This window comes from Lygodium microphyllum, chromosome 17 (assembly GCF_053477565.2).
Source record: "Lygodium microphyllum isolate KBCC chromosome 17, Lygodium_microphyllum_v1.1.10, whole genome shotgun sequence".
Taxonomy (NCBI): Eukaryota; Viridiplantae; Streptophyta; class Polypodiopsida; order Schizaeales; family Lygodiaceae; genus Lygodium; species Lygodium microphyllum.
This window is the reverse complement of record NC_141151.1, coordinates 23,767,815-23,790,149: the sequence shown is the minus strand read 5'-3', so window position 1 is coordinate 23,790,149 and position 22,335 is coordinate 23,767,815. Positions and strand designations below refer to the sequence as shown.

Below are 22,335 nucleotides of genomic sequence, written 5' to 3'. Positions count from 1 at the left end.
ACACAACAGCAGAGATTGGGCCATGTGGACGAGGAGTGTCATACCAAGGCCTAGGGTCTTCCTCCTAAGAAACCTCAACGGATCATTGCGATTGCCTCCACTCCAATTGGACAGTCTAGTGGGGCTGTGTCTCTCGTTGTTGCCCCATTTACTCCTTTTGCCCCAATGGCCGTTGGACATGTGGCGTGTGGATAGTCCCACGAGCCTATATTCTTCGGTACTTCTGAAGGATTGGTTGATTGGTCTGCTAGCTTCTTACCCATTACTTTCTTTGTATCCATTCCTAGGTCATCCTTTGCACCTCCATCTACGACCACTTCTTTGCCTTGTCAGAGACTTTGCACATGTACGTGCTATACTAGCACCCATATTGGTACAAATGTTCAATAGGGCTGTTTGTGAGGGATTCCTTGAGATTTGGTCAGTTCATACTATAGTTACACCATTTAAAAGAGGTGATTCTTTGATCCCTAGTAACTACAAGACTATCATGGTTCTGGCCAAGATATATGGCTCTATATTGGAACATGCGCTTAGTGCATCAGCTAAGAAGGAGGATAGAAGAGCACAAGGACAGGATGGTTTCAAACATGGATACACCACATTGGATCACATCCTCACACTTAGTGCGATCATTGGGGAAGGATGGGCTCAATGCAAGAAGATCTATTGTTGCTTTGTAGACTTCCATAAGGCATGTGACACAGTACCTTGAGCATGTTCATGTAGAGATTATAGGAAATTGGTGTGCGAGAAGGTATGCAGTGGGGCATCTATACATTGTTTGAGAAAGTCACAGGCCATATACGCACATGTAGAGGGATGCCTAAAAGAATTGACAACACCATAGGAGTAAAACAAGGATGTCTGCTCACAGTGAACCTTGGAAAAATGAAAGTGATGGTATTCAATATATTGGAAGCATGGGTGACCCAATCTATGTATGGGTTCACATTCGGAGATGTAGTGGAGCATATAAGGAAGTATGTATACCTGGGAGTCACCTTTTTTAACCAAAGATTTTCACTAAGGGGGGCAGTTGAAGCTTGATTAGCAAGAGGTTATGTAGGACTTGGGGGCCTTGAGAGTTAGTGTGCTCATGTACGATGTCAAGAACCCCACACCAAATTATGGTTGTTTTACACCTTAGTCACTCCTATCCTCCTGTACAAAGCTGAAATATGGGGTTGCAGCCTATATTGTAGATGACTGACCCTGATCATAGATCGTACCAACCTAGAGAGAGAACATTGTGATGGTTGCGATCGCATAGAGAGGCCATTGATAATGATGATATCACGTATGATCAGGAGTAAGGTCTCTACACCACATCCTATCATTAGAGCAGAGATAGGGGCAACACCCATGGTTGCAGAGGCACTCTATAGAGTAGTGACATTCTTACATAGGATATGGGGCTGCCACGTCATAGATACTCTAGATATTGGTGTCTTCCAAACAATTAGCAGATAAAGGGGAGAAAGATTTTTGATACTCACAAATAACAACATGGATGAGCCTACGTGGACAAGACATCAATCAACTCCCCCCATTTGACTATAGTTTGGATTTCCCTTTACTTGACTTGAGCTAAATTTAGTCATTACAGCTGACATTTTGAGAGTGGAAATAGAGAGAACTTGGATCTAGCCACCTCTCCCTCTAGGATCGAGGGTGGAGCATTACCGGGTTCATTTTCAACATCTCTCTAATAATGGATTTATTGTTCGACCACGATACATGGACACACACCTCCCCCATGGTATGCGAGCTATATTGGACAGATGTGCACCTCCCACCAGCTAATCAGAGATAGATAGATGGATAGATATTACAATAGAGGATAGGATATGTTAGATCTGCGATCGAGAGCCTGAGATAGAGGAATATTGCATATGTAGATGCACAATTTACTATGATATATGAGGGAGATATCACTATCTCCTCCATGAAGGCATTTGTCATCTTTGGTCGGTCACAGAGTACAAGGACTAGAGAGGCTTAGGGATTTTCCTCGTGGAACTCTAGAGACATTGCACAATATTGTTATGAGATAGGAGGCTAGCCCACCTAGAGGGACAGAGGCAGAAGGCAGTGATAGACTTCTTTGACAGATCAAACTCCATAGTTACTAGTAGCTTGGCAAATCTAGCCCCACCTATCTAGATTGTGCCTACATCATGCCACCGAGTCACATTAGACTTGGCCATTGCACTTTATAGAGCACGACGACTCCGAGAAGCTGGCCGACGACGACTAAGAGGTGCATACCACAGTCAGATTAGAGCCATCATTGCAAGACACAAGAGACTCACCCCTTGACACATTAGTAGAGCCGCCTTGGACCATTTCAAGATGGAGATTCTATGCTGGTGTTGAGACCTAGAGAGGGATCACTCTAGCTAGATATGGGATATAGATGTATTGGTTTTTGTCTCGTAGGCCACATTGGCATTTTGTAGATAGTAGCATATATTTCTTTCTTTCTTCTTTCTTTAGTCTTTTGTTGGATTCACTCGTACACACATACTCATTGCACATTTTTCCTTTAGGTTTACTTTTGGTTTTGTTTTCCTTTGGAGTATCTAACTACTGATCTTTGTTTTGTAGATTCTGATCTCTCTTTTGCAAATTTTTCTATTTCACTGTAGGGCTAACATGCAAGTTGGCACTGGTCCTTCTTGGGCTAGAGACATGGGATCTCTCTTTTGCAAATTTTTCTATTTCACTGTAGGGCTAACATGCAAGTTGGCACTGGTCCTTCTTGGGCTAGAGACATGGGATGCGCACTGTTTCTTTCATGGTTTCATCTTTCTAGGAGATTTTCTATAATAGGTTTTGACATTTGTCTTCGACATTGGCCTCTCCACCCCTATTGTACCTTCTCCTTTCCATTGCACGATTTCATAATCTTTGTAAAGGCACTCAGGCAAGTGAACAATTTTTCCATGAGGGACGCTATCCAATTGGCACTTGTTACATGTGCATTCTCATCATGTAACATTACTCCATGCATCTCATTGTGTAGAGCACCCCTGAGTGGATCCTGAGTTGTCTCCACTGGTGGTCCTTAGCACCTCACTACCTTACTACTTCATTACCCTTTCCTTTGTTACCCTTACCCTTGAGTGCTTGGGTTAGCTTGTTTGTTTTGTGACATGTTAGATTTAACCATCCCTTTTCATTCTCCCCATGGGGCACAGTTACTTGAAAGGCCACAAATCATGTCCATTCTCACTCAAAAAAAAAAAGTTCCACATGGTTTCATCTACCTTTACAGGTCTTGGTATGCTATTGCGCAACCAATAGACACCCTTTGTTTGATGCCTTCTCTTCTTTGGGTGACAACTTAGACTCCCTTGGTAAGATAACCATGTCTTTTGTAGTCTTGGTAGGCCACAGGGTAGTGAACGTGCACGCTTTTTTTGATGCCCTAGCTGCTCTAGGGTGGGATGCCTTGGGAAAAAATTGGGCTTGAGCTTTTCTTCTAGTCTCTTTTTGGTTCCAAGCTTGGGCCTTAGAGAGGATGTTGAGCTAAGAACTCATTACATGCTGATTAGCTCTTTAAAGCAGCCCTAAAACAATAAATAAGTTTCATTAAACGGGGAGTAGTTTCAAAGAGTTTCTATGTCCCACATGCAAAACCCCTAATTTGGGAGGATCCTTCCACGCCTATAAATAGAGAGGATTCCCACCATTCAGCTCCATCCTTGTCTTGTAGGTTTCGGCCATCAACGCTCTTGCACTAGCTGTCCAGCCCCTAGTGGTTGCTATTACGTGGTCTACGTTGTTGCCTAGCCTTCCACTGTTGTCGATGATCGATTGTCATCATCTTCTTCATCAAGTCATTTATGCATTTTCAGCACTTTTCTTCATTATCCTCTACTATGACCGGTGGTTATTGCACTGAGGATCCATCTTTGGTGGACGACACACATTGATAACTCTCTTAGCCCGCTCCCACATGAGCCACTTGCTGTTGGACAGCTTTGCCCTTGAGCACCTTGTACGCTCTTTTTTTCATGTATAGCATTGATTTGTTCACTTTAGACTTCTCTTTTTCTCTATTTTTGTTTTTGTTTTTGCGCTTTGCATTTTGTGTTTTGAGTTTTACGTTTAGGGCTTGAGTTTTTACATGTTACTGTTTGAGTCTTTGTGTTTCAATTGTGGTTGTACTTTCTATGTTTCCTTAGTGCAAAGCCTAGCATATCTTCACAAATAGGTCCTAATTGGTGATTCCAAAGGAGATAGATTCATCATTTGAGGTTGGTGATACAAGGCTCACCCCTCACATCTCTACCTTTCCTATCTCTACGCAGAGTCCATGACTTGTTGTCTAGGCAATAGATGTATATGTAGTCATGGAATTAAGGTGCCCATTCAAAGTTTAAGGATATTTTAGATGCAGACTTTCCAAACAAATTTTTACTTGGATGGAGGTGAGGAGAAATTCAAGGTCTTTGATGGAGTACTATTGTACATCTGTAGGAGCTCTTATCAATGGGCCCAAAACTTATGGTTCTTGGGCTTGTGACACTATATAACCTAGATTGGAGACCATGTGAAAGTTTCACTTGGGTCTCATGGCAAATTTGTGAGATACCTTGACTATCATGTGGGCATTGATATCACCACAGAGCAAAAGTTAACACCCTTAATCTTGAGCATGAGGCAAGGGCTCTTGTATTGGAGCACACCAAGGCTCTCTCTAGCAGGGAGGGTAATGGCTAACCAGGTTCTACTTTGCCACCTTGTTGTATAGTACTCCTTGGGTCTGCTCTAGGTGATGCATCTAGTAGTTGGAGTGCCGCATGGAGAATTTCATTTGGTTAGGAGTTTGAGTTGACACGCATGGGAGCTAGGGCTAGAGACAAAGTTACACAATACTAAAGGTACACATATCAGAGATGGATGACGATAACAATGGATATGATCATGACATGGAGTTAAGATCCATATCAATGCCCATGATAGTGCATAGTCCCAAGCACCTGAGAACTTCCCTCACAAGTTACACATATCAGAGATGGATGACGATAACAATGGATATGATCATGACATGGAGCTAAGATCCATATCAATGCCCATGATAGTGCATAGTCCCTAGCACCTGATAACTTCCCTCACAAGGTTACTCAACTCTCAAAATTTAGATGGCTTTTAATTCTTTTTTTTTCCCGGGATTTTGTACAATGCACTTTAGCATAGTGATGATTATTGCTAAGCTGACTTCAATAGTTCTTTTTTCCTTTGTTTTGGGGAGGGGTTTTTACCATTTGCTTTTTTCTGTTATGGCTAACTTTGGGTTTGAGGGTGAGCATATTTTGTTATCATTATCATAGTACAAAGTTTGATTGATGCATTCAATCACGAGCTGTATGCAACAGTACCTTATTTTAGATGTGTGATGGGAGACAATCCAATGCATTTATTTTGAGCCTTTTTTCTGAATATTGGTTAAGGACTATCTTGGATGATGATAGGTGGAAGTATCATCCGACCATCTTGAAAATGAGTACCCCCAAAACATTACATTCAAGAATTTTGCCTACTTTATGGTTGCTCCAACATTGTGCTATCAAGTAAGGGTTTCAAACCTTCTTTACATGAATGCTAATAATATTGAACCACCTCATTTCCTCCATAATGCTATCAGTGTATGAAGTGTTGATGAAAACAGTAATTAAAGCCTGAGTGATTCAGATAACTAAACTTACCATCAACTTTTGTATCAGGTCAGTTACCCACAAACGGAAAAGATACGGAAAGGTTGGCTTTTTGGCCAGCTTGTTAAATATGTAGTATTTACTGGGTTGATGGGATTCATCATAGAGCAGGTATGTATATTGTTAGATTAAAAGAAACTGCTCATCATAAGGGTTTCCTTCAGATAACAAGTTTGGTTTGTGCATCTGAACTAAAGAAACATTGTTCACTTAGTGGTCATATCAACATATAAATTGTGAAGGTCATGATTTCTTGCAATAGAAAATGCAACATCTTTCTTGTCTCCATGGAACATCCTCATTGTTGGGAGAGAATCGTGCCCTTGCTGTCCTATTGTGGAGTTACTATGTTGTGCAGGAATGTGCAGCTCTTGCTGATAGCTTTGAATTGAAATCAATAAATTAGTTAAAAAGAGAGGAAAAACAAAGGAACCTTTGGAACTCTTAATATGTTGTGTATTTAGATGTCATTGATGATGAGATTTATTGGTCCATATTCCACATAGCATTGAAGTTCTGCATGGCCTTTTAATATCCTCCTGTCTAAAAGTTGCTGTAGATGATAGGTATAGAGCATATGCCATTAGACTTAGTCCAAACTTGAGATTGCACCAGTTGAGAATTTAACCATGAATTTTTCATGGATGTGGTGTTTTCACTCATCAATTTCTTTGTGAACTGCATAATCATTGTATCTATGGGCTATCTCCACATAGTCACAGAGAATGGCCATTTTTCGGTCCCCTGTCCCCTTCTCTTGTCCCTGTACCTATTCTATGTGTCTATAGAGTCACAGGGAATAGCAATTCATGGCCGTCCTCCATGCTCAATTCCCATCCCATGTGACTATGATCTCTACCTGCTAAGTTGGCATAACTTTCCCTGTCTTGAGTCTGCAGTTCAGTGGACACAAGACTGAGTCAGCTTGAGTTACCATTCTTTTTGTGACAATACCCTTGGGTCAATGAGAAATTTGGTATGGTGATCCTGCTCACAAGCTACCCCGAGACAAGGCAAACATGTTGCATGACACCTTCTACATGCTCATATCCATAAGCTAGGCCTCTATCCATGACCCAAGCAATGGTCCCCCATGTAACAATCATAGAATCTGCAGTACCATATAACACCATCCTATGGGTTCTCCTCAAAACCTGCTAAGCCCTAGAGAAATCACAAATGCTGTGTCTCTGTCCCCGCTGGCTCCTTACATCTAACACAAGGGACAGGGTCTATACCATAGCCAATCCACATGCCAATTGTTAAACTATGTGCACTAGTAACCAAAGAATGAATGAGATCTTCTTTTGTCTAAAAATATCCTCCAATCTCCTCCAGAAGTCAACAAGAAAAGGGTGGTGGTATACCCTATGCAGCCTAATGCCGAGTTAGCACTGCCACTGTGATCCTACTCAACTATATCTTCCTCCCCATTCTAGTGGTGTATACAATAAAGGAAACATCTTTAGGTTTCTTTGCAAATGGATCTCTCTATACCCACTTCCCAAGGTCCCACTGTAGTCTTTGAAAAGGCTTCCTCTTATATGTGCAATGCCTCTAGCAGTCCAACATGTCTCAAGGTCTGGGGTCAAGGTACCAAATCCTGTCACAATGAGCAACAATTCTAATCCTTAGCTGAGATCATCCTATGAACTCCAATTGATCCATATCCTCCCTTTTGAGTCTACCATCCTCATCTATTGAGAAAAATAAACGCTCTTTCTCCACTAGTGGCTATCATTGCAAGAAGGATATCACCTCTAGTGAACAGCCCAAACTATGTCTGAGAGGTGTGTGTGTCAGTCGTCCCACTCATAGGGTACCACCTTCCTGATTGTCTCCCAATATGTCTCTAGCCCCTCTGTTGCAGCAAATTCTTCACCTCTATGCCTGAGCCAGTAGCTTCAGAAAGATAGATCAATCCTTCTCTGTAGAAGCTATCCATGAAGAGAACTTACCTTATGGTAAGCATAATTCTCTTGAATAGTGTGGCCTCTATGCCTGAGCCAGTTGCTCCAGAAAGATAGATCAATCCTTCTCTGTAGAAGCTATTCATGAAGAGAACTTACCTTATGGTAAGCGTAATTCTCTTGAATAGTGTGGCCTCTCTCTATCCTGAGTAGTTTGTTGAAGAGAAGTGGCGGTTTTAACTTCCCTTCAACAATGGCTGGTTTTAACTATGAAGTCTGCTTTCAGATACTGATCTCCAAGCTCATATAGTAGATGCAACAAATCTGACATCAAAATCCATTCCAAGCTCTATAGCATGGATGTGCCGAAAGTCTAATGGATGCTTTTTTTTTTTTCCCATTAGAATGTGGCTGATTATATTACTCAAAAAAACTGATTACAACAGAGTGCTCATGCTCAACAGAGTAAACTGGAGCTGATGCAAAGTCACCACTACATCATGTATACAAGCCTCTCAAGGCGGTCTAGGGGGGATGGGGGCAAGATGCTATGGGGGAGGGGTATATCGCCAAACGAAGTCTAATGGATGCTAGGATGCCATGGTCCTCAATGAGCAAGAACAATGGTAAGTTCTTCCACATCTCCTTGCTTGGAAGGAGGCCCCTCACAATAAGCTTCACAATTAGTGCTCTACTGTGACTATCTAGGTCAATGATCCCCAAACCGCCCCCAGATCTGGGTTCAATAATTACATCCTAGGCTACCTCAGCCCTTGGCGAGTATACCATCTCCGTATGACCAAATGAAATTTCTGATGAGCTGCTTCAGATTGACAATGCATGACCTAGAGAAGACCCAACAAGAGGTGATACACCACATGGTGGCAAAAAAACCTGCTTAGCCACAATCACCCTTCCTATTGGTAATAATCTCACTATGCTCCAATATAATAGCTTCTGTGTTATGGTCAATATTAAGGGTGCCACAATTACTGCTTTGATGTAGTATCAATGCCCATATGATAGCCAAAGTATCTCACCAAAGTATTTCAAGGAACCCAAGAGAGATTCTCATGTGGCTTCTAATCTGGTTGCTGAGTGTCACAAACCAAAAATCCATAGGGTTTGTGCCAATTGATAAGAGGTCTTGAAGCTCTACAAAAGACCTCCATTGCAGCTGTAAAGGCCTTAAAGTTCTCCTTATCCATATCCAGGTAGACAACTGTGTCATCTGCAAGCTGTACATCTAACAACTCCCCCAAACTGTCAGATGGGCAATCTAAAGCCTTGGATGCTTGTAGCTTTATCCCTTTGAAAAGAGCTCATGGCCTTTGCGACAAATTGGAAGAGAAGAGGTACAAGAGGGCATCCTTCTCTCACCAACCTCTCAATGCTCAATCTGTCACCTCTAGTATTCCCAAAAAGAACTTGGCTATGAGCTGAGGGATAAAGAATTGGTACACCTCTGATGTACTGCTTTGGAAAACACATCCTTAGCATGGTGCCATCCAAGAACTCCCAATCAACTCTGTCATAAGCCCTCTTAAAAGTGAGGAGTAACACCATGAGGTATTGTCTCTTAGATCATGCAAGAGTTGTGGAATTCCAAAAGACAAAAGTATTGTCCCATACAAAACCTATTTGGGTAGGGTGGATGATTTTCGGTGTCAAAAAAGAGAGTTTAAGACTGATCAATTTAGCAAGGATTTTATATACTATTCCAAGCAAAGTGATTGGTCTCCATTGAGAGTAATCAGTAGTCTGTCTCTGCTACCTTTCCAGATGAAGTGAATTAAGCTCTCAAATAGCCCCTTTGGCATACCTTTGGATGCCATCATCTCTTGAAGGCTGCAAGAAGTCTTGTACACACCATGCCCTAGTAACCTAAGAAGAATGCCTTGTCCAATCCATCATCCCTTGGGCCCTTTCTTAAGGGTAGTGTCACTAAAGCCTCCACAAACTCCTTAAAAAAGGGGGACTCAAGTGTCTAGTGATACTCTTTGTAACCTTCTTGGTTCTTTCACACACACACACACACACACACACACACACACACACACATCCTTCTTTAGTGGGTTTTCATAGACTTCTTTGGCACTCTCTCTGGAGCTAGCCAGTTGATGCTACCACTGTAGCGGCATTGCCACACCACCCATGAGTTAGAGGGGACACAACGGACTAGGCAGCCACACTTCGTAGAGCACGGTGCCCACAACCTTGTCACGGTGCCCAAGATCCTTACCTTCGACAGATTCAAGCCATCATTGCTCACCATTAGAGGCAAGTACTTCCTCTTAGTGGATTCACTGTCTTGGACCACCCCATGATAGAGATTCTTGCCTCAAGGAGAGTACAGTTTTTCTAGAGACCCCTATTGAGTAGGGTGGGATCCTACAAGTCAGTTGAAGGATCATTGAGAGTTCATTTTGTACATGATGGTAGCTTATACTTGTTGTTGTTAGGATTGTAAGCCCTCCCCCCCCCCCCCCCAAAAAAAAAAAGAAAAAAAACCCGAAAAACAGGAGGAGGTCTAATCTTCAAGCCTAGCACACTAGTATAATAGTCTATGGCCTCCTATCCAACCTCTTGCAACTTGTAGGCAACAGACCTGTAGTGCAAAAAAATCCCTTGTTGAAGACCAAGACACTTTAGGACCAAGAGGCCGAGGAGAATTTTAGGGCCTTTGTAGATGTGATGGTGGTTTTTGCAAATCTTTAGGAGCTCATATCAATTGGCACAAATCCTTTGGATTTTGGGTTTGTGACACTTAGCAACTAGATTAGAAGCTACATGGGAATTTCCCTTGGGTTCACTGTGGCACTTCAGTGAGATACTTAGGCTGTCATGTGGCCATTGATATTACTTCAGAGTAGGAGTTGGCACCCTTACTACTGAGCATAAGGCAGAAGCTATTGTAGACCTTTATTGTAGAAGGCTGGAGACATCAGACATACAGGAGGAGGCTGCTTCAAAGACTACAATGGGACGTTGGGGAGTGGGTGTGGAAAGATCCATTTGCACAGATACCTTGGGATGCACTCTTTTTTAAATATACTGATAAGCTAGGGAGGAGGATACACATGAGCAGAATTAGAGTGGTGCTAGCTACAGCTCAGCATTGGGCTTCCCAAGGGATATAAATGCCTTTCCTTGCAGCCTTCTAGAGGAGATTGGAGGATAGTTTTAGACCAAAAAGATGACACTCTTTCTTTGTTTACTAGCACACAAGATCTTAGCAGTTGGTACATGACTTGGCTATGGTGGAGATCCTATCCCTTGCACTAGATGTGGGGAGCATGAGAAGACACAGGGGCATTGCATATGGGATCTTCCAAGGGCTTAGGAAGTTTGGAGGAGAGCTCTTAGGATGGTATTTCATGGCACAACAGACTGTTATGACTATTATATGGGGTATGTTTTCTTGGGTCACGGGCACAGTCAAGCTTGTGGATATGGGTCATGTTTACCTCGTCTCTGGGCAGCTTGTGAGCATGATTGTTGTGCCTAATCTCTCACAAACAGTCTGGACCTAGGGGCATTTTCATTGATGGGAGCTCAAAGTTAGCATCATTGCTTGGTACATATGAACAACTAGATTTAGCCATGCCCTATATAGATTTTTTGGATGTATCTACTCCATAGACTCCAGGATTTGGACAGAGATTTTGCATATGCTCCATGGAAGATGGGAGATGATACAGGCTAGTTTGGAGACTATGAGGAGGAGAGATGCTTTTCTCAATACATGCGATTCTGGCACTTCTTCCATTGCTAGACCCAGATTGTCTGGCATTATAGACCTCCCAGCTGTTATTCATTTAAGCCTTGTAATAGACTTCCCCTTGTTATATATTTTTGGATAGGAAAGTCCCTCACAAGGCTGTTTTGTACTTTGTATTTGGCCTTGGGGGTTTCAAAGGAGCCTTATTAATATAATATTTTCTTTCTTTGAAGAAAAATTGTGGCAAAACCACCCACAAAAGAAAGCTTATTTCAATTAATAGAATTCATCATCCATCAAGGTATTGCCTATGTCCACACTGATGTGAGAGAAATATAAGTGGTAAATTGCCGAAAGTACTCCTAAATGGGAAGGAAAACCCATTCAAAGCACAAATGTAGAAGATCCTAGATCATAACAAGAGCAAGGGATGGTCATAATAATGAGGACATTGCTGGTCAGACATTGGAATCAGCTTAGACGTGAAAATTGACCTTCAGCTCACTAGCTGCTAGTCCAAGTGTTTTCCATGATCTCATGGGAGTGGGAACATCTCTCTCACTATATATGACACAAAAATCAAGTAATCTATGTATATCTATGCTGAAAAATGCAAACCATTTGGTAATTTTTAACTGTGGAGATCTTATCAAACTATCCAAATATGTTAGGAAGGAATGCATAGCCAGTACATATAATAGAGAACTCTATGGAGAACCTTGGTGGATTAATCTCCTAGTAGGCCAAGATTTAGATAGCCACATCCTGATGAGATTGGATATGCTTTGCTAAATTTATATATACAAGTAACAACATTTTTCTTTTTGGGATCAAAAGCCCAATTTTAGATACTTTGTACACTCTAGTGTCAGTTCATAGAATCAAATGCTTTATCAATATCAATCCTCATGATTAGGATATCCTGCTATGCATATTCGGCATTCCCAATGATGATATACACAGAAGCAATGTGCTCACTGTTATGTTTTGTAAAAACCTAAACTGAGCAAGGTGCAATGGATTAGGAATATCTTTGGAACCAGTTTGTATGATAGGCATTAGTGTTATTGATCTGAGAAGCTTTCAAGTAACTGCCTTTCTGGAAAAATCTTAATCCAGCCCTCTTTGCAAAAAAGTGCCTTGCCTTGTTTATCATCAAGGTACAATGTCTTTCAAAACGACCTAATAAGCATCAAAGAAATCAACAATAAGACCTATCATGAAAAAGGACCTTCCAATGTGGAGTAATTTGTCAGATTTATAATTGTGGGTTTATAATTGGTACTATTTTTAGAGCATCATCCCTACTTTTTAGGATTAGCATTTTCAGGTCACTGACAAGCTTCTAAAATCTAGTGATCTCCGAAAACTAATGGATTTAGGGATCCTCCCATATGAGTATCCTATGGAAGCTCTTTTGAAGTACATTACAAAAACAAGTCTAAAATTGTGATATGGGTCTCTTATACAAAGATACATGCATTTTAAACTTTTAGCCTATGTATGTGCAGTGTACAAACTGATCAATGCCATCTTGTTGATTGGAGCTCTCTATGCTAGTGGATCTAACCTCACGCTCTAGCGTGATAATGCTTGAGTTCCAGTCATAGGTGCCATTGTCATACATATACAAGTGTACACAATGTTTCCTCTAATCCATTGCACGGGTCCATCGTTGCTTGTAGCTACTAGCCATCTCCAATACACTTTTGTAGATATCTATTAATTACAAAGAAAACAAATTCAATAAGTAATTAACTATGTAAATTAATTACAAGGGATACAATTTTTTCATTTCCCCCGCATTGGGATCCATATTTCGTGACCATCTCACATGCATCCGAAAGGTCTCCCTTGTAAAATGATACCTTGGGTGTCTAATTGTATGTGACATTGAGTTTTTCACCCCTTTGATATACCACTGAAAAAGTACTGAATGTCTGAGATCAAAGTGGATGGTCCCATGAAGATAGTCAACAGTGCTAGCACCTTCTCTCTTGTTCTAGTAAGTGAGAGACCCTGAAATTGGCCATTTTGCTAAGCTATTGCAAATCAAAAGTTTGTGCAGTATCCAAGTTCAGCAAATTTGTCCCATAATTAGTTACATCTCCTCCGTTGCCTGAGGTCCTTTCATGCCTCGACCTTCCGTTGACAGCTCTCTATACATAGGGTCATTTGTAACATACAAAGATGCTTGCAAGTTGCCAATGTGTGCATCAAAGTAGGAGTATCTCTGCCATGCTAGCAAAGTTCATAATAGCCCTGTATAGTGGCACCTAGCATGAGTGAGCAAGTGCAACGTAGCATACTGAAATAAAGATATCTCTTTGCCTATGTGTATATAAGTATTTAGCTAACCCACATGCATCTGGCATTTGCATCCTTATGTAATTCTTATATCGTATCTTCAAGTGCTCTTTGGTAAGACCATTCTATTTTGCAATTGGATCTCTGAAAGGATACAACTTGTTAAAGCTGAGACAGTGTTTCCTGCAAGATGGATCCTCTCAGCCATCCATTTGAAACCTGTAGGTATGTCCTTCCATTGAGCTATTGCCAATGATGCTCTAGAACTCTCTCCCTCTCTGGAAGGCCTTGTCTCCTCAAAGCCTCTGCTTTGAATGAAGAATTGATCTCCTTGAGGTTGCCATCCAAATCTTTGGCTGTTGGGTCAATGTGAATGGTCTAGACCCCCAAATCTATGCTGTGGCTCCCTCAGATACATCATCATAGGCAAGGTAGTCCGATATCCTAAGATTAGTAGGGGGTCCTCTGACTCTCTTGAGGAGAGCAAGTTCCTGAATCAGTAAATGACCTGAGAGAATAGTGCTAGGAATGATGCAGATTAGGGTACCTCTATCATAGGCCCAATCACCACTTTAAGCCTATCCAATCCTAGAAATGTTTTTGGCTCCTATTACCCTATCCGCAAGTTTTATAAATTATGTCGTTTCTGTTGCTTTGGGTCTTGTTCAATCCATAGACACGCTGTCCTTGTGGTTGCATGTTGTGGGAATAGTTTAACATTGTAGAATACCGGTTTCCAAAACCATTCATTAGGGGGTTCAAGTCCCTTTTTTGTCATGGCAATACCTTCTTGCAACATTAGGTGTCCTCGTTTCATTGAAGCATCCACTGAACCTTCCACCAGTGCTCTATGCAAGTCTTGTCTGATTGCCAAGTCTAAACAATCATCTAACAAAACCTTGTTAATTCCATGAAAGGATCCTACTATTGGAGCCACTGGCAAGGGTGGCTAACGGACTGCTGGTACTCTGCTTGGGCAGCAGATCTGAAATTTGTATATACTCTCCACTGCCCCCATCCTTGACTCTGACGCTCTGAACCTCCCTATACTTCTCTCTACCCTTCCTGTGTCTTCTATTTATCATTGGTGGTGTCTCCTCCTCTATTTGGCATTGTGTTGTCTCTAGTGCTCTCTCTCAGTACTCTTGTGAGGCTGATTTTGCTATCCCCTTTATCTTTAAAAGGAGTTCGACATTGTGGTGTCCTACTTGTATGAGCTATCCTTTGTGCACGTGCAGGGAGTCCTAGTCCATAGATTCACTAGGGGCAATGACCCCAGCGTTAGGAAAGATTCTCTCTCTCTAAGTAATGTGGTTGAACATTGCTGATCTTGAACAAAATATGTGGAATTACTCAATGAGGCCTTGGAAAGAGAAAGTGATAGCAGTGCCATCCTCGATGTGGAGTAGTCCCTGCTCTCCTTGCATTTTTCAAAGCCTCTTGAGTCCTCCTACATTTGGCATTGCACCATCTTTGGCATAGGGTCTATCTATCATTGCCATATCCCAGGCATTTGTTGTAAGTTGACCCATCATACCACAGGCCAAGCTTTACCCAGAGAGACTGGATTAAGAGATTGGTTGTACGAGTATCCTTCATGAATGGGGGGGTATTCTGATCATTACACTCATTAGGGGCAATGACCCTAGCATTGGCAAAGGTGCTCTCTCTCTAAATACGGCAGTTGAAGGTCTTCTGATCTTGAACAGAAATGGGGTAAGAATGGGTAAATTACCCATGAGGCCTAGGAAAAGATAACGATAGTCAATGCCACTCTCTAGTCTAGAGCATTCCAGACTATGCACTTGGCCATTTTGTCATAGTCAGTCATTGACAATCTGCCACGTCTAGCTGCTTGGGTGAGCTGAACTGAACCCCTGAAGCACCTCTTTCTCATGGGTACCACTCAATTAACTTGGGCAGGTGTGCCAGTGAGAGGTTCCTGGATGGAGTCCTTCAAAGTATGGGAGCAGTGCATAATGTCGACTGGCCTACAAGCAAGAGATTGGACCTTGAGGCCCTTAAGGTCAAGCACCATGTTAGGAGCAGTGCTTCAGTTTGGAAGCAATCATCAAGGGTGCATGGGAGGCTGGACCAGAGCCCCCTGGCAAAGGCAGTGGACCAGCTGTTGTCTCGTGGGTTTGCTGGATTGGTGTCCCTTGAACTGCATGTGAATCCAAAATCTGCTGGGCTGATTCTGATATGTGAGGGGAAGAGAAAATGGAGGAGGGGGAGAAGAAGGAGCCTTGGGAGAAGAGCTGAAGAAAGGCTGCAAAGGTCAAAAGGAAGGCTGATATTGAGCTGTGAACAGGCTGGCTTGAGCTAGGAGTTGGACGCACAGGGCTTAGAAGGGGTGGCAATGGCTGGGGATGAGGAGACACAGATGGGGAGGAGCAGACGTGGCTGAGACTGAGGAGGTGAAAGTTACGGGTGATCAGGCAGCACTGGAAGGTACTGGTGGCGAAGCTTGGGAGAAGGAAGAAAAAGTTTGAAATGGAGGTGCTAGTGGTAAAGAGAAGGGAGCTGGCAGCATGAAAGGTGCAGGCAGGTGGTGCTGCTGGTCAACAGAAGTGAGCTGCTGATGGTGCAGGGCTGCAGGGGGGACAGTGTCAAGGATGGGGCAGGCATTTTCTATATTTTTGTTGTGGGCGACATCCCTCACTCAGTATTAGGTTCCCTAGTTGTCATCTGCACAAATGAACCTATGTTGACCAGGTGACAGAACAATGTGAACCTTGATTGCCTTGAATGACAAACTAGGAATATGTCAGCGAAGCACCTATCAAAATGTGTAAGGTGCTCTACCTGTCGAAAGATCTCATCAAGAGATTCTTCTTGTGCTTTTGGATTGGGGTGACTAGGGATGCTAGAATGTAATCTGTTAGTCATTCTCTATGCATCTCTCATGCTCAATGTAGCTTATACCTACACTTGGGGATTTGCTAGGGCATTTCCTTTTCTAGGTACATAAGGAATTCAGCATTAGGATGGGAATGGTCTCTGCTTGTTTACCAGTTATAATGTGGTTTATTGGTGCTCTTTCATGTGAATCTTCTGGGGCTCTAGTAGTAAACCTGGATATGGCTGTTTTGAACGCTCATGCTCATCAACAGCAAGGGTTGGAGCTAGGTGGCCCAAGTAGATTCATACACCGGCTCAAGCAGTTCAGCTAAGTTGCAAGATGCTGACAACATTCAAAAATCAAGATTGGTATGGCGGACGAATGTATACTAGTGATGCAGATGTATGCTACTGCCTTTGACTTCACGATGTTGATTAGGATTAGTATTCTCTTTTGTTAATGTTTTTGATAGAGGCTATTCTCCCATGGAACAGAGGCTATGTTCCCACTGACATGAGCCCTTTTGTAAATTGACAGAATATGATTCACTTGATTCACAAAAAAAGTGTGTTCTTTTGTTTGTGGTATGGGGTATATATATCAAGGTCCTATGCTTGTGTATCAATTTATACATACTTCTGATGTGTTTTCTCTAGCAATACAACTTTTAAAACTTTTGATTGTTGTTTATCTAGGGAAACTGTCATGTAATAGTAAATCTTTGAGGACTACAAATAACAAGACTTTGTACAAGGATCTAGGAAAAGTTCCATGCTATGTTGTAAAATGAAACTTTAATATGTACCCATGCTTGTTTTCTTGCTATGTTGTAAAATGAAACTTTAATATGTACCCATGCTTGTTTTCTTGCAGTATATCAATCCAACTGTCAAAAACTCACAGCACCCATTGAAGGGGAACTATCTTTATGCCATTGAAAGGGTGCTGAAGCTGTCTATTCCAACACTGTATGTTTGGCTCTGCATGTTCTACTGCACATTCCATCTGTGGTAGGTCTTCCACCATCAAAATGTGAAGGTGTTTGTACAATTTGTGATAATAGCTAAAGCAGTAGGCCATAAGTCACACATGACAAAATATGGGTTGTCTTCTTAGGCTCAATATCATTGCTGAGCTAACATATTTTGGTGATCGTGAGTTCTACAAAGATTGGTGGAATGCCAAGACAGTTGAAGAGGTAAAACATTTATGAAAAGCTTCTGTACATTTGATTGTATCAAGTAGCAAAGATTCAGAGTCTCACAAGTCGTTTATTGTTCTCTGGACTATCCGGGGCGGTTGTAATCTTAACAATGAATGGAGAACAGTATTGGAAGATGTGGAATATGGTCAGTTTCTTGGTCTGAGTTCCCCAAGATACTTTTCTCTAATTATCATGCTTGTCCCTTGTGTACTTGTTGCTTCAGCATGTCTGCATGTGCAATCAGTCATGATGTGGTTGCTTTCATGGTTTGGCAGCCTGTCCACAGGTGGATGGTTCGGCACATTTATTTTCCTTGCTTACGTCGAGGCCTCTCCAAGGTAAACACATGGAAATGTGTGTTCCAAAGTCCAGCAGAATAATTTGTGTATATTGTTCTTGCAGTGTGTCCTTGCAGTAAATCAGGTTTCTTTTAAAACTGGCATATATGCAGAGCTGTTTGTATGGATGTATAGGCAGAAATAAAAGTACTGTTTGACCAAAATGGTTATCACGACAAAGAAGCAAGTGACACATCTTGCTTCTCCAAACCCCACACACACAAAAGGGAAAAAAAAAACAAACGGCTAAGATAAAATCTAAAGGCATTACAATGCAGTATCTCATGTTTCAGACCTGTATAATGCGGTATCAGGATTTATCAGCCACTTGGCACTAGATGGTTTTCATGCCTGCAATGAATTACTGGTGTGATTTGATGGTGAAGCAACTTAATGGTGCTCTTGTACACAATGTTTCATTCTTGAATAGAAAATACTTGATTTTGGTTGTTAATGGACAGAGGGGTATCATCATTGAAATCAAAGTAGTCAACTGCAAGGTCTGGAATAAAGTTACATCTCTAAATCATTACTTTGCCTTTGGTATTTCATCTCTCAACTTCTTGGAAAGATTTTGTGGAGAAAAGAAAGATTTAGAAAAAAGCAAGTTTATGTGCATCTGATCATCTTAAGTTTTAAATTCAAGGCACTTGGGTTTGTAAGGCATATCATATAATTGAATCTTTTTAAAGTAAAGTAAATGTCTTACAGAAAAGGGACAATGAATCAGGTCAGTCAAATTTGAGTCCTCAAAGTGTTGGTCTGGTGGTAAAGCTTGTGACTTATAACCAAAACGTTGTTTGTTGGTGTCCCATTGACACCTATGTTCATGTGGTGTGTTTGCATGGTTAGGGATTAAGAATTGATGAGACTGGCAAGAATTATCTTGCAAATTTGCAGTCAAGATTTGCAATATAGTCTGTTGATAAGATCTGAACTGAAACTGTTTACTAAGATCAGGCAACCTTGCTGCCAATGAAAGTAGAAAAGCAGCAAGGAATAACCTTGATGCCAATGAAAGTAGAAAAGCATCATTTAGAGAATCAAGCAGCAAGGAATAAACTCAAGGCTAGTAATTCCTCTGTAGCCTGTATGGTGCCAATTTTGGGGCCAATAGGGTGTCCAATGTCCAAGATTAAAGTGGTAAAGTGTGCATTTTCAGTGTATGTGAATTTTATGCTTATAAGCCTCTCACGGCGATCTGGGGGCAAGAAGCCATGGAGGGGGGGTGTATTGCCATTTGGGGCTGCCTGCTTGCATCATGAAGAATAGGTCCTAGCCACACCATGTGCACAAAAAGTGAAAACGGAGCTCTTGACAAGCTCGAGACTCGCCCTGCACTTCGTCCCACACCGGCCGTTGAGGGAGTGGATGATGGAAGTCCAAAGCTCTGCCAAAGTCATCTGTACTGAAAGGCACTCCCCGCCAAAAACCTCCTGACAGTGTGTCTTCCAGATGTGCCATCCTCTAAGACTCCCTACGATTTCCCATACCTTTGAGCGGTCTGTTGTGGGCTCTAGTACTTGGTGGCTGGGTAAAGCCTCCAAGCCAACCACTGAACAAGACCCAGCCTCAATGATGAAAATCATGTCCTGCATCTCGGCCTCATACAAAAGGTGACGGCCCTGGCTGATTGCCTGCCAATAGAAAGCTCCCCACGAGATACATCCAAGGCTAGGTGCTACATGGCAGAGAATGCAGTAGGCTCCTCTCCACATGAGTTGTGCCACCTTGTAAGACCAAAGGCAATGCTTTGGAGTTTCCAAAAGCTGATGTGGGCAGCATTTACATCCTCCATCCTCTTGCATCTGGACCAGCCAACTGCCAACTGCCAAGTTGTCCCATAGGCGGCACCAGAAAGTCCGACGGAAGGCATCCTTGATGCTATACTCCACCTAGTATCTGCTACGTGAAGGCACCCAGTCCATGTCCTCCTGCATCAGTACATGTCTACCAATCCTGGCTGTGTACTCCAAGAATCTCAATGGCTTCTTGGTGACCGTAATGGCTGGCCATAGCCACTCTCTAGGGTCCCACTCCAGCTCATCAAGTGGCCTGCTCTCCCGTATCTAGAGGCACCACACTCGAAATTCCTCCCAAAACACATAAGGGTCCAGATGTCAGGTCTTCCCCTAAAGACCAACCACACGAATCCTCCTCCAAGGACGGACATCGATCTCCTCATCCTACTACCCTTTGTTAAGGACCAAATGCCCCGCATCCTGCATGGTGAAGAAAATCCCGTAGGGGGCATTGCCCACTCTACCTATCACCTGTAGGGAGATACCTGCCGGTGAGAATCTAGCGGCCCACACCTCGCCCGACTCCACCGGATCTTGGATCGGGGGGTAAAGCCACTCCTGAGGGATCGCAGAGTCAATCTCCCTTCTCCTCAACTCAGCTTCTCACTGACAACTTGATGCTTTCTACAACACCTCCTGATCCACCATCCTGTACACCTCCCCCCATGTCCTAATAGTGCGAGTAGGGCCAGCCTCCCATCCAACCCACTGGATGTGGAGGTGCTCACCAATCTATATCCCATCCCGATCTTTGACCTAGGGGTTCCAGCCGGCTGGAAGTCTATCTCCTCCTAGCATCCTGGGGGCCTCTAAATTAGGGCCCCGCGGAGGCCCTGTTACACATGAAGTAGGGTGCGGAGAAAGGAGGATCTGGGTGGCGTGATCTGGGAAGTCATGAAGATCCATCTCAAGGATGTCCTTCAATCACCACCAAGCCTCTATCTACACTCTTGGAGACCCTTCTGTAGAAGGACCTTCCAGGTTTGCCCTCTTGGTGTGAGCCCACAGACTAGTAGCCTGCCCAAAAGGGCCAGGCTCTGGAACTCTAGGTCTATGATCCCAAGCCCTCCCTCAAACCGATGTTGGATGATGGTCGCCCATGTCACCTTGGCCCGAGAGTCCCTGGAACGGTCTGAGCCAGCCTAGAGGAAGTTCCGCACTAGCTGGCAAAGCTGAACCACACAAGACAAGGAGAAGCACCAGGATGAGGCAATGTACCAAGCGGTTGATAGGAGGACTTGGTTGACCACTAGGGCTCGGCCCGCCAAGGAGAGGCAGACAGTACTCCAGTAGGTCAACTTCCCCTGATAGAGTCCAGAACTTGGAGAAACTAGTGGACAGGAGTGATGTCAAGTCCCACCTGGAACCCTAGGTATTGGATGGTCTATCCCCTAGACACCCATCTGAACCCCAAGTGGACGCCCCGCTCCGTACTAGCATCCGGGTTTGTAAGAAAACCAACCAACTTTCACTAGTTGATTTTTGCTCCCGCTGCAGTGCAAAACACCTCTAGAGCTAGTCTTACTCTCTCTAGCGTCAACACATTATCCTCCATATAACGGGTAGTATCATCTGCATATTGTGAATCAAGCAGCTCCGTTTCCTCCCTCACTGGAAGTTGAAGGCCACGTAGCCCGCTGACATGTGAACGGAGGAAGTAGGACATCACCTCTGCAAAGACTAAGGACAGATACGAGGCAAGAGGACAGCCTAACCAGACATATCTCTCTAGCTGAAACTCCTCCCCCCTCCTACCACCTATGAGAACCGTGCTAGTGGTTGATTTGTAGAGTGCAGAGACCCCACAAATCCATGCCTGGGGGAAACCCAACCTCACCATGGTGCCCTCTAAGAAGTTCCAGTCAACCTTGTCATAGGCCTTCTCGAAGTCCAGGAGTATTACAGCCAACCCCTGGCCACTATGTTGGGCCCGCTTGATCGCCTCAAAGAAGGTGAAAACATTGGCTAGGATGCTCCTATCCTGGACAAAACCTGTTTGTGTCATGAATAATGTCTGGAAGCACGGGGTGGAGTCGCCTACCGATCATCTTGGCTAGTGCCTTATAGGCCACTAACAACAAGGTGATCGGTCTCCATTGGGATAGCTCCAAATGGTCTCCCCCTTTGGGGAGGGGGTTGACAAGACCTACTGATAGACTCCTATGCATTCATCTTGATCTAAAAATCTCCTGAAAGGCTAGCAGGAGGGGGTCCTTCACCACCTCCCAATAGCTAGTGAAGAAGCCTTCGAAAGACCATCCTCTCCTGGGCATCTCTGCCCATCCTACGTATGGAAAGCGTCTGCTAATTCCTTCTCTGTGAAGGGATCTAGGAGAGAGTGACCCATCTCCTCTATGAAAAGGGATGGAATGCAGTCCCAAACCTTCTTTCTATAACGTTGTCCCCTAGCTGAGCCTGCCTCCTGCTGAAAAAGGTGTTTGTAGTAGTGAGTGGCAATCTCCATCACCTCATCTAGGCTAGAGCG

At 43.1% G+C, this 22,335-nt stretch overlaps 1 protein-coding gene across 3 annotated transcripts in view; it reads left to right on the top strand.

Annotated features, from left to right (window-relative positions):
• Positions 1–22,335, top strand: part of LOC148021688 (diacylglycerol O-acyltransferase 1-2-like) — a 217,241-nt gene that overhangs the window by 136,393 nt on the left and 58,513 nt on the right. For all 3 annotated transcript variants that reach the window (XM_087697180.1, XM_087697179.1, XM_087697181.1), the window contains exons 8-13: positions 5,484–5,582; positions 5,736–5,837; positions 17,380–17,516; positions 17,623–17,704; positions 17,835–17,855; positions 17,986–18,048. In XM_087697180.1, coding sequence (XP_087553306.1) covers positions 5,484–5,582; positions 5,736–5,837; positions 17,380–17,516; positions 17,623–17,704; positions 17,835–17,855; positions 17,986–18,048 — 504 coding nt within the window. The remainder of the gene's footprint in view (positions 1–5,483; positions 5,583–5,735; positions 5,838–17,379; positions 17,517–17,622; positions 17,705–17,834; positions 17,856–17,985; positions 18,049–22,335) is intronic.